At 42.5% G+C, this 16,433-nt stretch overlaps 1 protein-coding gene across 4 annotated transcripts; it reads right to left on the reverse strand.

The window, feature by feature from the left end:
• Positions 1–2,104: 2,104 nt before the first annotated feature.
• On the reverse strand, positions 2,105–14,157 carry LOC138733200 (AN1-type zinc finger protein 5-like). Of its 4 annotated transcripts, none has more exons than XM_069880195.1 (6): positions 13,725–14,157; positions 10,511–10,665; positions 9,960–10,071; positions 9,461–9,558; positions 2,569–2,694; positions 2,105–2,310 (listed from the first exon to the last, which is right to left on the reverse strand). In XM_069880195.1, the coding sequence occupies exons 2-6, from the start codon at positions 10,659–10,661 to the stop codon at positions 2,162–2,164; spliced, it is 636 nt and encodes a 211-aa protein (XP_069736296.1). In that variant the 5' UTR covers positions 10,662–10,665; positions 13,725–14,157; the 3' UTR covers positions 2,105–2,161. The 4 variants fall into 4 exon arrangements, with proteins under 4 accessions (XP_069736296.1, XP_069736295.1, XP_069736297.1 ...); XM_069880194.1 differs by lacking the exon at positions 13,725–14,157 and adding an exon at positions 13,063–13,180; XM_069880196.1 differs by lacking the exon at positions 13,725–14,157 and adding an exon at positions 12,569–12,699.
• Positions 14,158–16,433: the final 2,276 nt, after the last annotated feature.

A 16,433-nucleotide genomic window follows, 5' to 3' on the forward strand; every position in this document is an offset into this window, starting at 1 on the left:
AAACTTGTAAATTAATTTTTGACGGGGCAGGGATGATTGTTTTTAAACAAGAATGTGAAGCATGTGAAACAACTGTGTGAAGCAACTGGCCCAAGCAGTTGGGGCAGATCACCCACTGCACGGCTCCAGCCTGCAGCGGCTCATGGGAACAGACCCAACAATGATTAGCCCTCAGGCGCAAGCCCAGGGCCTGCGGGCCCATGAAGTTATGGCAACTACCCGTGCGGCCAGAGAAGCTATTTGCACAGCCTCTAGAGTTATTGCCAAACCGTCGCCATGGTCCACAATAAACCAAAATGAAAGTGAGAGTTTTACACAATTCGTGGACTGTCTCCAGGCAGCGGTTGACTCTTCGACCTTACCCGCGAAAGCAGAAGGCCCAGTCGTAGCAGAATGCGTCAACAGTGTAATTCAGCAACCAAAGAAATTCTGCGGTCACTGCCGGTGGGGTCAAGTATCACAGACATGATTAAGCATGTCACGAAGGAAGAGCATCTAGCCCCGATCCAGATGGCTGTTCGCACCACAATAGCCAACGTGATGGCATGTTTTACATGCGGCCAGGCGGGCCACGTTGTAGCAAACTGCCCTCGGTTGAGGGACTCTTCGATGGTTTTTGTTCAGAGTTTTTGTCCACAGGACTGGATTATCAGATGCCCTTGTAACCCGAATGCCCCAGTGGCAGGAGAGGACGACAAGTCAACAAGCATCCTTTCTGCACCTGGGAGTTCCACACCAGCGGAATCCAAACAATGGCGATGCAGCCTCTATGGGGAGGGGCTGCTCTGCCTTTGTGTAATTTGATTTTAGGGCTTGTTACTATAAGACAGATTGGATCAGAGTGCCATCTCTATCAGCTGTTTAGGTGGATCATACGAGAATCCTTTACAGCACTGACAGTAGCTATTCTAGTGATTATAGGAGGTGCGGGAGTAGGTACAGGGGTGGCATCCTTGGTGCAACAGAATAAAGAATTTAGTGCCTTGAGGGTAGCAGTAGACGAGGACCTGGCCAGAATTGAGCAATCAATCACTGCATTAGAACAATCAATTCGATCACTATCTGAAGTAGTGCTGCAAAATTGAAGAGGGTTAGACTTGATGTTCTTACAGCAAGGGGGAGTGTGCACTGCACTAAGGGAAGAGTGTTGTGCATATGCGGACCACACCGGAGCAGTGAGGGATGCTATGGCCAAATTGCAAGAGGGATTGGAAAAACAAAAAAGGGAACGAGAGGCACAACAAAATTGGTTTGAATCATGGTTTAACCATTCACCATGGCTGACCACCCTGATATCTGCTTTGATAGGGCTGATCATAATAATCATATTGGCATTGATTTTTGGACCCTGTATATTGAGTAAGCTTGTGTCGTTTGTTAAGAGCTGGCTAGAAAAGGTTAACATTATGTTTGTAGAACGCCAGCAACTGCTTTAAGAATGTAATTGGTTAGCGTTACATCCAGTTACCTCCAAGTTACCATTTACCCAAGTGTGTCTTATGTTTGTTACTATGAAACTATTGTTTACACTTTTTAGATTTTATATTTTAAATTTAGACTTTTGATGTTATATTTGTTAAGATTTTTATATTTGTTAAGATTTTGCTAACACCTATCTTACTAACACCTGTCCACTGCCGTCTGGGAGAGCAGATCCATCTACGTAGCTTACATTCTGCTGGAAAGCAATGAATGGTAGAAACTAAAATTAGAATGAGATTTTAAATGACAGAAGTAGACTGCCAGCTTCTCCAAAATGGATACACAACACCAGTCAAGGAGTATACGTCTCAAACACATCGCAAAAGGCAGATCTCCTGCAAACATGCAGATAGTATACATCTATACACATGTAAACTAGAGTCTGTCCTTTTTGCATGTGCATTCCTGTGCACGTTTGCATGTTTCTGACCATCCAATTATATTCTGGGGAGGACATATTTTCAAGGGCTGTATCTATCCAATGCTGCCTGTAACAAACATTCTGAAATATCATTAAACCAGACAAGACTAAAAGTAAAACTTTTGAGAACAAAGGAAAATGGCCATGCACCTGCTCTTTTGTGTTCTCCTAGAATATAGTAAAAATGAACAGTAGACAGTCTTTTAACAAGTGGGGTGATCTATATTTAGGGGGGTGATCTATATTTAGGGGGGTGATCTATAGTTTCTGGATTTTTTCAGCCACCACAACTGGATTCTCTCTCCTGATTTTTTCTGCTGCCTCTGCCTTGTAATCATATGGGCAGCTGTGTCTGTCAGAATAACGGTGTATTCCGCAAAATACGTTTCCACATCTGCATTCAATTCCTGCATAGAGAAAAAAAGAAACGTTACTAAGAAGCTCTTGGTATTTATTTAAGCTGTAAATTAAGAGTTTAGTCACTACAATGGGGCTATGTTCATCAACTCTGACATAGAGAGTAAGAAAAATGAATAGTTGAACTAAGTCATTTAGATTCTGAATAAGCAAGTTAATTTAATGGTATGGGTATTTCATTAAGTTTAATCTAGCATGTGGCAACTAATGATACACATCTGTTCAAAACTGACAAAGTGTTTACATACCTAAAAGGCCAAGCTTCTTTCTGCATATGAAACATCTGTTCTTCTTTGGTTTGGGCAGTTCAGGAGCTCTTTCCTCACTCTGAGAAGTATTAGGTTGAGAAACTGATGGGGATGGTTGAGTGCCAACTGTTAAAGCAAACAAAAGAAATAAAGGATAAACTTCTTTTTCCTGACTTCACTAGCTATTGAGTAGCATACATGTATTCCTTAAGGATTAACTGCCCCTGAGAAGACCCTGATGTTTGTTGTCTAAAGTACTACATAAGCTAGTCTATGAAAGTGTAAAACAGATAGGGATTCTTAGGTACTGGCTTTACACAAGCCAAAAAGATCTTCCTCACAATTCCACCAGCTAGAAAATAAGACACTTATTTGTTACATTTATGCAGGTGTTAAGGGCTTGGGAAGCACTCCAGAAATGCACACATTTATTTTTTTTAAAAAACCATACGATCTAGTAACATTTAATCTAAACCAATAACAATTTAATCACAGCTAAATTTGCTGAACAGAGGGGAATACCTGTAGAGAATAAAATTATTAGGAATGTATTTTAGAAACAAATTCAGTAATGTGTTACTATCATAGTATGGGATTACTCTGCCACTAAACTTGTGAAGTTGGGTGCCTAATCCAGTTCACCAATACAGCAGACAGCAAGTCGCTGATATTGTAAGTTACAAAACACAGCTATAAACCACATGAAGTTCAAAAGAGCCCTCGTGTTTTCAACACCTTTCAATAGCTTAAAGAATGAAGTGCGGTATTTACACTGAGTATCAGTATTTATGTAGTGTATTTAGCATTAGTGTTCAAGCAGGCATAGTCAAAATGAGTAATTTTTCAAATGAACACCTTAATTAAAAGGTGACAAGTTTTTGTGAAGTTCACTGAAGGACAAAAATTTGTCCTTTTGTGTGTTTTTATGAATCTGTAAATTTTGTTTAAAAAGTATATTTTTGAATCAAATAATTTTTTTAAATATACTCTTCATATCTAAGCTGAAACAGAGGAAAGCTGAGAGAGGTGTTACTGTACACAACTTTAACACCTGCTCCCAGTACAGTTTCCCTGAACAACCCCAGCTGTATGATGACATCTATTGTTCTAAAACCCAACAAACTACAAAATGCATTCCAGAATAAATGGAGTACACGTACTTTAAGGACTTATTTGTAAGCAACCTCATGCACATAGGATGTTAGTAGAGATTCTTTTGGATCAGTAAGCTTTTTATTCCATGAAAGGTGGACTTCTTTACAGACGTAAAGAAACAGTTACATTGACATTTTTCCAACTTTACACTTCATGCCTGTTTTTTAAAATTGTGTTTGCATTACCACATTCACAGGCATTCTGGAAACCAGCTTGCTATTACCACTAAAACCAAGAAAGACTCACAACTCACTGTACAGTAAGACAGCCCCCAGTCAGAACTTCATGCTCTAAACAAGATTTAGAAGTGACAAGCTCTCAAAGATAATAGGGAATTTTCAGTGCTCATAGCAAAAAAAGTTCATGCAGTAGAACAACCGTTGCTAATATTTTCTATACATTATGGCAGCAGTCCTAACAAGCAACTAAGGCCATAGACTACCATTATTATTTGTTAACTCGCATAGGTATTTTTCAAAAACATTTGGGAAGTTTAGTGTCGGTGTCATTTTGCCAAGTCTGGGAGATAAGAAAACTATTGCAGCACTAGTGTTATCATTGCTGCTGCTATTGGAACTTTTTGGAGTAATTGCTGCTGATGATTTTGGGTTTTTGAGAAAAAAAAAATTATTCTTTATCTAGAAAATACTGATCACCCGGGCAAACAAATACAATCCTCAGTTCATCTGCAGATGAAAAAGGGCAACCAGAAATGCTCACATGCTTTGCAATGTGGTATTTGAGTAGCCGGGGGCAGCTTCAAAAGAGCATACACACAGCTTCAGATAGGTACAAAAGACAAGGTATAAGGGGCAAATCAATAGTAACCTGCAGTCACTCAAAAGATCTACTAAGGGAAAATGAAAACAAGGATGATAAACCTTTATCACTGCCTATCATGCCAACAAGGAAGCAAAAGTGGAAACAGCAGCTTCCCAGGAATCACCAAGGCAAAAGAAATCCTAAGTAGATAATTCTACCACAAAGCAAAGTCACTGTGAATAAAACCACCTGACAGAAAATGTTACAAACTACTACAGGTATTCTTGGTCTTTTACATAAAGAAACTGTGGAACTAGCACACCTGGAACTGGAAAGTGATTAAAATGATACTAAGGAACTGTAGAAGGCACATTTCCTGCAAATGCTGCTGAACAGGATCCTTCCCTCACAACTCAAACATATACCAAGAAGGAAAAGCAGTACATAATATGCAGTAGTGAACTCTAAAAGGTCCCAAGACAAAATGAGACACAGCCCTCTAAATCCAAATGAAAAATGGTCTATTAATTATTCTCCAGGAATAAAGGAGTCTCCTGTTCTTTTACACCAGCAGAGTTAAGACTGATAATGAGCTTTTATCGTGTTAGATTTCCATAAACGTGCTTCTGAGTAATGGCTAGGACAGAGGCAAAGCTGACTACCCTGTCCCTTACTTAAAGCTCAGAACAAAAATCATCTCTCATCAACCTGTGGCTTAGATGAAAAGTACTGTAAATTATAGCTGTTTTGCCATGATATATGGAGCCAATATAAATTCATCACATACTATCCTGACAACTACTTGTTGGCACAAGAAGCCAAATCCAACTGGCTGAGTAAAATTCCAGTACTCAATACATTAAATTAAACTTATGCCTGAAATCACAGTGTTATCAACCAAAGTGCTCTACGTGATCACCACGGAATGAACAACTGAACAAATACTCAAAGTTTGAAAACAGTTGTTATTAGTACCTGCAAACCTGCTTCCTCAGTAACACTGTTCAGATGAAGCAATCCCCTCACACCTATAACAGCTTTTATCACATAGTAACTAAGTTCCTGTTGGCACGTAGCCCTCTCCATCACCTTGGTCATTTCCTTTCCCAACCTTAGGCTCAAACTGATCAGGTTTACTTCACTTGAATTTTACCAGATGAGTTCTCTTACTACAAGGCCAAAAAACTTTGAGGTAAAGATTCTTCAGATCTAGACAGGTCTTTATTAACTATTATGTTATCCTTAAATTATTATCCATAGGCACTGCAAGATGCATTAACATGATGTACAAGGAAGACTGTCGCTGATCTGCTAGGATCTGCTAATGAAGACTAATATAAACCAAATACTGGAGAAGTGCCTGAAAAAACCCACACAACAACAGGCATTGTGCCATGAATTTTGGAAAATTTCCTTCACCTGTTGTCTGAAGATGCATCTTTACAAAAGGCATATGGGAACAGCAAGGCCACTGATAAGAGAAGTTAGGCACGTGTCATACATGACAGCTAATCAACCTACAGGTAGAAAGGTTACTGGAGAACAAATCTCAGACCCCGAAGTATTAACTCACAATGCTACCACTCAAAATTAAAAAAAATCATGTAGTTACCATCATAAGCTAGTTCTCATAAGCTAGTTGTCTACTCAGCAACTTACAATATTATCTGCAACACAATGTGCACATCACAGATAGAACCAGTGTGTTTTATCTGCAATATAGGTGAGGATAACCCACAACAAGCATCACAACCTGAACGCAAGACAGTTGTAAAATAACGCTAATCATACCAGCTTGGTAGAAAGCCAAGAGACAAGTGTCTTCTGAAGCCAATTAACTTGGGAACAGAAAGGGTAAGCTACAAGATGGATGGACTTCTACAGACCATAGCTAAGTTCAAATTTCTGGTTCACTTTCCTGAAAAGCAGTACTAGTTTATAGCTGTGGCTTCACAAAATGATAGCTAATCACATTCCCCCCTAAACCAGAGTTATTACTCGGTTTAGAAACAACCAAGCAACCAAAAATCCCTCCCCCACTAAAAGGGTTCTAGTACACATCTGAAAACACTGATAGACCTGACTGGAGTCTCATTGTCCAGTGAGGTAATAACCTACAAAAGCACAAGGAAATGCCAAAAATACGCTGTACTGATTGTTTAAACATACTTGTTTTCAAAACAGCTTATTTTTAGCTGTTACAATGCAATTCATTCTCGTGCAGATCTTTTATTGCCATTTGAGCATCTGCTAGAAACCCTTCAAGCTTCTTAAAGGAAGGATTCTCCTCTGCCTCACCAACCTGATAGATACATTGCTCTGACAGCATGACACAATGAAAGGAGGAGTTCACAAAGTTTTGCATTTAACTCCTGCAACTCAGTACAGGAAAAAAACCCAAACAAACAAAAAAAATCAAACCAACTGTGAATCACATTTCTAAAATACTTTGGACATAAACTGATTTTCTTCAAGACTGTACTAGAAGTCAATCCTTTAGAAGTGTAAAAGGTTATCAAAATGCTACAAAGTGTTCTGTAAATAGTGCCCACTCATGAATTTGAGTTTGGACATAAAGGCAGTCAGATTTGTCTGACTTAGAAGTCATTCAGGCACACAATGCACTGAACACATCCCACCATTCAATTTACAAACTTGCAAATAAACAAGTAAACAAACTAAGAAATTACAACACAACAACAAAAACCAAGAAAAATAAACCTGTTAGGCTTCATTGTTTTCAGCTTCACTACCCTCTCAAGTCAGTTGCTTTAATTGCAAAAGCATACAAATAAAATATTATGCTACGGACTGCAGGAAAAAGAACAGCTGACCATTTTTAACTTTCTCGCTTGTAAGGGAAATATCCAAAATTTCATTCCCTAGAGAGAATGCTACTTCATACTGTTGAAGACATTAAACGGAAGGCAAGATCTATTAGTATCTGATAAGACGGTTATGAAATTCAGTTGCTAGGGTCAGTGCTTAAGACTGTTTTCATTAGCGATTCCATGACTGTGTCATTATCTTCAAGAATTGCACCTCATAGAAAGTACTAGCTTTGTTGTTACGAGGCGATGTAAACTATATTTACCATTGTTTCAGTTCCTCCTTGAGAGGAAAAACACATTGGATGATACCGGAAAAAGGAAGAGAAGAAAAATGCAACTAGTCCAGACATGGCAGGAATTTCTATAAACTCTAGGGCAATTTCTCTTGCCTGTGAGACAAGAGATCAATGTACCACGAAACACAGCCAACACTCTGTGTATTTTAGGTGTCCAATAAACCTCAAGAATAGCATTTAAGGACATTATGCTGCGTTGTCTGTGATTCATGCTGAACTGTAACACAGCAGCTGAGGCTGTCTCACGAAGTTACAGGTATGTACTCATGAAGGCAGTTTTGTTCCACAAGTCTTTGAGACATATTTAGGTTCTCTAGTAGTTTTTCCAGTGATCTCTACAAAAGCCTGTGACAGTTTTTTTACTTGTGAGGTTAAAACAATAGCTAAGTATCTTAAGCTGCTTTTGGAGTTCTTCCCCTGTTCTCGCTAACAGAGTCCTGTGTGACACTACCTGTCGTACAGCTGATCCACAGTACCTGAAAACCAGGTAAAATGTCAACAGTAACTGAAGACTGTCCTTTACACCCAACAAAATGACAAATCCCTATTAGTAGTTCTAATAGGAGTAAAGTCACCTATGGCCTGCCATATTTCAGGTAAGAGTTTGTAACAAGGCAAGATTAGTTCATAAATATTGCAGCAAAGACTAGATTATTTCTAAGATACAACCAAAAGGGCTCTTCAGATTACATCTGTTACAGGAAGTTTATCCTTCGAAAAATCTCTTCTCAGTCTTTATATAACGAAGCCCCAAATATATGTTGTAAGTGTACTTTAGTTCATGTCCCAGAATCTTGACTCAGCATGACTTGCTGCAAGCAGTAAGTACAAATACTGAGAAATTAAATACCACGTGCCAGAGCACTCTTAGCTGGTAAAGATATATCTAGATAGAAATCACTTTAATACGGTGCTGAGTAGCATCTTCTGATTTACATCTGGCTTCAAAATTGAAAAAATTAATTTTATCTTCAGCTTGAGAGAACCGACTTCTTACTAAACATGAACTGTTTTAACAGGGTTTCAGAACTAAAATCCCATAAAAATAATAATGTAAAAAATTAAGTTACATAAAAAAGCGTTGATATGTACATGTATGTAACAAGTGCGTTACAATGTCCACTTAAATAAATAGATAAGTGTTCAGTCACTCACTAGTTGCAGGTAAGAAAGCTGCCCCCATTACCTTCTCCAATAAATATTTTACATTTTAATGCTTAACTACTACAGCTAAAACCTTCCAGTACAAGAAAAAAGCTTTTAAATTGACAACACACACCCTGCAATTAAGGCTGCAAGTACACTACACCTGAGGAATAATGCTTTGCATATATTTACTCATTACCCAACTAGTTCAAGAACCCTAAACAGCTTTTGTTAGTGTTTTAAACCACTATTTGCTTCCCTCACAGCCCCACTCCTCTGTAGAATGGAATTTATTAACAAGTCCATTCTCTAAATGCAGCAAGCCATTTTGACTGCTATGAGTCAGCAGGAATTGTACTGCTACATAATACACAGAAATCTCAACATTTTGACTTCAATGTGTACTCCCTTGTTCAAACGCAATTTTAGAGTCCTTACTTTCAAAAGTGAAGGTTTAGGAGCCAAAACTACCCATGCAGGTGTCAATTTTCTTCGCTAACCTCAAACATGCTTCTTAAAGCTCTATCATGGCACTACACCTTTTTCTTGATTCTGAGAAAGGACACAAAAAACACCCTTAACAATCACCTCAAGAGTTGCTCAAGACCATCACCACAACAGGAGATGCCTACTTAGAAAGTAAACAAGCTGCCAGATTCCACTAAGTCATTAGTTGTACCCAGTGTTACTCTGTAAACATACCTGGCTCAATCTCTGGCTTTGGTGTTACTGTCTCCTCTCTTGCAATGTTCAGTTCTGTCATTTGCTGCATTACAGGCAAAACGGCAACAGGCACATTTCTGTTTAAGTACAGTGAAACACATTAGTTTTGCATTTGTAACAAAAGCTTAAAGTTGTCCAGACCCATCAATAGACTACCTGTTCAATTGCTACTAACAAACATTCCTGACCCCTGCTTCTGCCACCTTCAAAACACAATTTTTCCTCCATCATAATTTCCCCAGAAGACAGGCAAACCTGTAGCAAATATGTCTCTAGATAAATCAACACCATCCTTTTACAGACAGCATTCCAACACCAAGTATTTTCATGAGTTCTCACTTACACAGATTCATAAAGCACTACCAAGAATACAGACCGTTTTATGCCTGGAGAAACTCACTGCAGTAGTGCAGGACTGATGCAGTGCTTCAACTTGATGGACACTCATAGTTCATTCAAAGTAATACTTGCAACTTACCTTGTTTGTCCAGATGTGTCACCAGCGACATCTTCACAGTTGTTTAAGCTAGTGACTGCTCTTTGTATAGATGAAGACTCTGAGGTAAGACCATTTGAACCACTGGCTGCTCCTATATCAAGAATTTGACATGTTAGTCGCAAACAAACTGCAGAATACATGTTGTGAAATAGTCTCTTAAAAAACTATGAATCGCCTGCCTACAACCTTCACTTCTGCTGCATATTAATTACAATTTAAAGACAGCCTATACTGTTAACAATCAAAATATAGGGATTGGGTAAGAATACATTAACAGAGAAGGTCAAGTGGGAAAGTAAGTTATGGCTGAAAGCCAAGCAGACCAGAACACATTACACAGAAATGTATTTTTATGTTTACTGTAATTTAAAGTAGTATACTCTTCGATATTCATTGTTTAAGAACACAGCATTCAGAAATTCTCCTGAAAAAATGTTATGGGATTTCCTGTCATTCTCTGTAAGTTTTATTTTAAAAGAAGTAAAAAAAAAAATAAAGAAAGAAGGAAAGAAAAAGCCACACACTCTTACCCATGGTGCTGTTTCTACCATTACTCTGATGCCACTGAAGATGCTCTTTGTAGCAAACAGAACACATCCCATTTGTCCTAGGATTTCCATAAAATCCACATCCAGTACTACACAGCATAGGCCCTGAGGTCTGTTTTGCCTCTTCAATCATGGCTCTGTAAATAAAACAAAGAACTCCATTAGGAGCTGGCATGCCACCAAAATCAATTACAAGGCTTTAGAACTAGAAGTATGTCTGCTCACCCTGCCTCCTAAGTGATAAAGGCATTCTTAAAGAGGGCTATATGGATGTTAATATACCATTCAATACTGCAATTGTATTGCTAAGTAACATAGCTATAAATCTTTTAAGAGAAGAAAAAGAACCATCATACTAAGAAATAGTGTACTTGTTGGGCACTGAGCTGTATGAATTTGGTCATAACTCGCACAATTTGACAGCCAAAAAAGTCCTTAACTACAAACCTCTGAGCTCTAACAGGGATATGCGTGACAAGGAAGACCAAATTCATATCTACTAAACAGTTCTGGCAAACAACATAGCTGATTTTTTCCTCTGATCCAGGAGGAGAACCCCACTTCTTTAGTAATGTTGATCTTGCATAATTTTGATGCTAATTCCACTATTAGCAGTACCTGCTTTCACCATACGTTTGTCAAATAGAACAAAAAAAAAATCCCATAAGCATTGCAAGCAGTCATTTGGAGTCTGTACTCCTATCTTCAGAGGAAGTTTCCAAAACAAGGCCATGAACCCTGCTCATATTGTGTATGAAAACTGATACCAAGTATTAACTGGCAACAACACGTGTACAAGTGGCCCTTCAACTGAGACTTGGAAGTGCATGTCTGATATAAACTTAGACCAGGTCTTACTCTTCCAAAAGAAACAAAATTAACAACTTTAAACTGTTGAATAAGTGCTATTACACAGCCTACACACTTGTTTTAAAAAAATCCAGTTAAATCCTTTGTCTTAATAAAGTTATAGTAAGACTTCTGAGCCTCCCGAGGGCAGACAATGCTAATTCTCTGCAATGAAATGCAGAAGTTAGGAATAAAAATACTTCACCTTCACTGCTGGTTAACCTCTGCAAAGCAAGGTCAGAAAAAATGAACGGCAATCAAATCCTTGATTCCCAAGGGTGATAAAACTGGCGCACTGTAATCAACCGATTTGCTACAAATTGAGGACATGTAAGAATATTGCACTTGTCTTCCCAAAATTTAAACTTAGTTGAAGCACCTGGAGACATTTTAGTGTAGTCTCTACACTGCTGTCTTCCAAATCAGCAACAGACACAGTAAGAGATCTCTGACTGCTGATGCGTGGGGGAAGTCAAAACTGCTGAAAAGAAATTCAGTACAGTTTACAGAGAAACACTTATTTTAGCTAAGAAAATCCATGCTGCAAATAATCAACTTATGTTCCACTGGTATGACAATTGCAATTAACAGCTACCTTTGTCTACTTAAACTGAATTTCTGCGTTCAAAGTAAAACAAGAGCAGGAGAAAGTAAACAAGCAAAACTCATCTGCTTGCCTGCTTATGGTCACAGGACCTCATTTTCAGGGTACACACTGCTGTATTATCTTACGCCTTTCTAACACCCTCCAGGTATAGTTTTCTTTCAGAGCTACAAAACAGCTCCACGCTGACTCTGATACAGTTTCACAGTCACAGACGGCCAGAAGAAACCGTGACTCATCCAAAGAACCCTAAGAAGTTTTTTAATCCGTTTTAGGCCTATGACTACGTAAACAGAACTACAGACCGCACCTCTGCCCTTTTTATGAAGCAGGTGAGCTCAAAATGCTATCATAGAATCACAGAATCCCTAGGCTGGAAAAGACCTTTGAGAACACCGAGTCCAAGCAAACCTGTCCACTACTAAATCATACCCCTGAGCCCTCCATCTACCTGTACTTGAAATACCTTCCGGGATGCTGACTCAACCACCTCCCTGGGCAGCCCGTGCCGGTGCCCGATGACGCTTTTGGCGTCAAACACGCTGCTATTGCCAGCCTCAGCGGACTTCCTCTGGTGATCCACTTACTAAATCTAGCTTTAGACGCCAATGCTGGTTTTAACTACGTTCATCCACTACTCGGGACGCAGGCCGCTAACTGAAAGGTCAAGCCATTGTTATCCGACGCTTAAGAAGCCGCTCTTTTCCCGGCTATGAACGCGTCCCGGGGGTCGCCCCTGCCCGCGCCGAGCGCGCCTGCCGCCAGAGGGCACCCCGCCGCCGCGCCGGTCACGTGGGCCGGGCTCTTGCTTCCGCCCGGCGGAGGGCAGCGGCGTCAGGGGCCGTGCCGTCAGCTCCACGCCCGGCCCGGCGACCAGCTCCGGCCACCCTGTCCTTCTAGGGGGAGCCGAAATCGCAGCCCGAAAACGCCGCGTCACCGGCCAGTCACCTCCGACAGCCGCTCTGGCCGCCGGCTCCCGCGCCCTTTCACAAGCGCAGACCGCGCAAGCGGGTAGTTTGACCCAGCCCTCGCCCTTTCTGGGGAAGGAAAGAAAAGGTCTCGGCTCCGCCGCCAGCCTTACCCTCGGAGTAAGCGTTGGGACCTCCCGACCTGAAGAAGAGGAGCCCATTTAACCCGGCGCCTTTGACTCCCGCGGAAACCCGCGGCCCGCCCCCGCGCTAAACGCCGGAGGGGCGGGGACTGACGCCCCCTGCTGTCCCCGCCCCCCGCCCCCTCAAGCTTAGCAAGGGAGACCCTGGCGCGCGCCGAGAGCAACCGTTAGTCGCCTCAACGGCCGCTTTTCGAAGAAAGATCGATATTAAAACAAAAATATAAAAACTCATAGCGAAACCGCGCTCGTGTGTGTGCGTGTGTACGGGGTCACCGCGGCCGCTCAGGGTGGAGAAGCGGACCGCTCCAGGCGCTTACCCAGGAGGCCGGAACGCCAAGCAGCGAGGCGGACACAAAGAGGGAGCCGCTGTCGAGCGCCCACAGCGCCTTAATTCCGCCTTAATTCCCTCCCCCGTCCCCTCTTCCTCCGATGCAGCCACCGGACACAAAAGACGCGGCGGCCGCCGGGCTGAGGAGCCGCCACGCCGGACGGGGCGGGGGGGCCCGGCCCCGCCGCCGAGGGACGAGGGACCCGCATCGCCTGCACCGCGCCGGGGCGGCCCGCGGGGAGCACCCCCGTACCCCCGGCGTGAGGACCCGCGGAGTCCCGCCCGCCCGCCAGAGCCCACCTACCTGAGCCATCTGAAGGGCAGCAACACCGTGGAAGGAAGCTCAGTTGGTGTCAGAGGTGGTGGCAGAGGTGGTGGCAGACGTGGTGGCAGACGTGGTGGTAAAGGTGGTGGCAGACGTGGTGTCAGAGGTGGTGGCAGGGGTGGTGTCAGAGGTGGTGGCAGGGGTGGTGTCAGAGGTGGTGGCAGGGGTGGTGGCAGGGATGGAGTCGGAAGCGGCGGGGGAACCGGAGTCGGGGGTCGCCCCGCCGCCGGCCTTGGGCAGACGGCAAAGACGGGGGGAGGTGGGAACCAGAACCAGCGGCGGTACCGCCACCGCCACCACAGGCTCACTTTCTTGTTCCTGCAGTAGCAGAAGTATTTGCCGTGGTCGCGGCAGCGGAGTGAGCTGAGGTACCTAATGTACCGGGGGCAGCTTCCAGGAAGTCGGAAGCAGGGGGTGAAGAAGTTATAAGTGGCCACCCGAGGGAGGGTGCGAGGCGGGGAGCGGGAGGCGGAGGAATACGAGCCCCGCTGCCGGGTCTCGCTCCGCCTCCTCTTCCTCCCAGCGCGGTCTCCCTGTCGGGACATGCGCACTGGCGCCCAGGGGCGGAGAGCAGAAGTAGAAGGATGGTGGTGAAGCGCTGGCGAGGTGCAGGCGAGGCGCGAAGGAGGCGCGAACAAGGTGCGAACGCGGAGAGACGAGAGGATGCGTCCAGCTCGCCGGTAACGCCGCCGCCAACTGTACGCTCGCGGACAGTTAGTTGCTACGGTGCGCGTTGACAGTTTAAACGTTCCAGGCCTCGCTCGGTGCGACGTGATGAGGCAGGTTGGCCCTGATTGGTGCAGCAGCGCGCGGACTTTCGAATGCGGTCCTCGAGTTATTCTGTGCCGATCTGTGTGGCTGCAGAGAGCCGGGGCTCGCTCTTGTGCTTCTGAACATGCTGTTTGTGAGCACCTTGGCTCCTTCGCGTGGCCCTTGTCTGGTTACAATTTCTTACGTATAAAGTAGTGCTGAGTATATGACAGCTAAATACCGGGCAGCTTTTTGGGGACCATCTGAGTCCTTGAGCGAGCTGTAATGACAGAGCAGCCTAGGAGACAGCGGGGACAGCCTGCTGGGTGGCGATTTCTTTCTGCTGGGTGACAGAATCACAGAATCGTTTAGGTTGGAAAAGACCTTTAAAGTCACTAAGTCCTGTTGTAAACCTAACACTGCCAAGTTCACCACTAACATATTTCCCTAGACTCCACACTGACACCTCTTTTAGAAACCTCCCGGGATGGTGACTGCAGCACTTCTCTGGACAGCCAGTTCCAATACTTGACAACCTTTTGGATGAAGTGACATTTCCTTATGTTTAAACCTTGCATGGTGTAACTTGAGGCAGTTTCCTCTTGTCCTATCACTTGTTACTTGGGAGAACAAACCAACACCCACCTCACTGCAACCTCCTTTCAGGTAGTTGTAGAGAGTGATAAGGTCTCCCGTCAGCCTCCTTCAGGCTAAACGGCCCCATTTCCCTCAGCTGCTCCTCAGTGCTCCAGACCATTTGCCAGCAGTGTTCCTGGGAAGTAGAAAATAGATGGATTCATACAAGCATGATAGTTATTTCTTAAGGACAAAACATCTTCAGCTCTAAAATTCAAAGTTGTTTCAGATAAGTGTTCTAAATAACTCAGCTTTTCTGAAATGCAGTTTCTGCCATGTTCTACTGATAGTCTAAGGCAACACTGTATTGGGGAATATATTTATGAGCCTCCAAGCCACTTACTCTGAAGAAAACAACTAGAATTGGAGTGTATGGCTTTGTGGTAAATACACCACAGAAATTGTTAGAAAGTGTTTGGGCTTTTTTTTTTTCTTTTTTTTTCCTGATACATGCTCTAGAACTTATCTTTTTCCTTGTTTGCCAGAGTCTCCTGAGACCGCAAAGCTTCAGGTAAATGGAATTGCACAGTACTGCAGTGTAGCATGCTCTGCAGGGAGAAGGCTGCTATTATGTTATGGAGTAGCAGCCACTCTAACCCTTGGTTGGAAACCTTGGTAGTTCTTACTTGGTAGTACAAAATAGTTTCAGGTATTACAAGAAAATATTTAAGCAGTTTCCTCATTTATGATGTAGGAGAGAAGTCCTCTGAGATCACTGCTGTCGAGACTTTCTCTGAGAATTGGATAACTTTATCTCTTTAAGGAAAAAGAAGTTGAGATGTGTATTGGTTTCCCCTTGGAGAGATTTTGTGACCAGAATGAATACTGAGGATGATGGTAAATCTCATTGTAAAAATAAAAGTTGCTCTACTAGTGATACAAGTAGTTATGACTGCAAAAAGTGGAATATTCTGATTTAAGCTAAAGTAGAATCTGTTTTCTACCTTGAGTTAAGTCACTATTTTTTGAAAGTTATAGGCAGAATTTCCCTCTGATGGCATGTTTCTTCAAACAGTGTTTTTCCAGACACTGTTCTCTTGAGAAATGATAACATTGTTTGTTAAGTATGAAACCAAAATATCATTTGTTAAGCTGAATGGATGTCTTCTTATGTAATAATCTTCGTTTATAATCTCTCTGCCTTTGTCTAAAGAATGCAGGGTCAGACAGAGAACTGGTACTGCCCAATTGATGGATATTTGGATGCTGTGAAGTTCATAATAATGTTAAAATTAGTCCTTGGAAAGTAACAAAATATGCTGGGGTATGTACATGTGCATGTAGCTTGAAAATATATTCTGT

The sequence above is a fragment of the Phaenicophaeus curvirostris genome, chromosome Z (genome assembly GCF_032191515.1).
Source record: "Phaenicophaeus curvirostris isolate KB17595 chromosome Z, BPBGC_Pcur_1.0, whole genome shotgun sequence".
NCBI lineage: Eukaryota > Metazoa > Chordata > Aves > Cuculiformes > Cuculidae > Phaenicophaeus > Phaenicophaeus curvirostris.

Excerpts from the sequence above, each read along its gene's own strand:
- LOC138733200 (XM_069880193.1), bottom strand. The coding sequence starts at position 10,703 with ATGCCAGCTCCTAATGGAGTTCTTTGTTTTATTTACAGAGCCATGATT. Across the intron at positions 10,072-10,510 it reads TGGTAGAAACAGCACCATGG|GAGCAGCCAGTGGTTCAAAT; the intron begins GTAAGAGTGTGT and ends TTCTTGATATAG. Across the intron at positions 2,695-9,460 it reads AAAGCCAGAGATTGAGCCAG|TTGGCACTCAACCATCCCCA; the intron begins GTATGTTTACAG and ends TTGCTTTAACAG.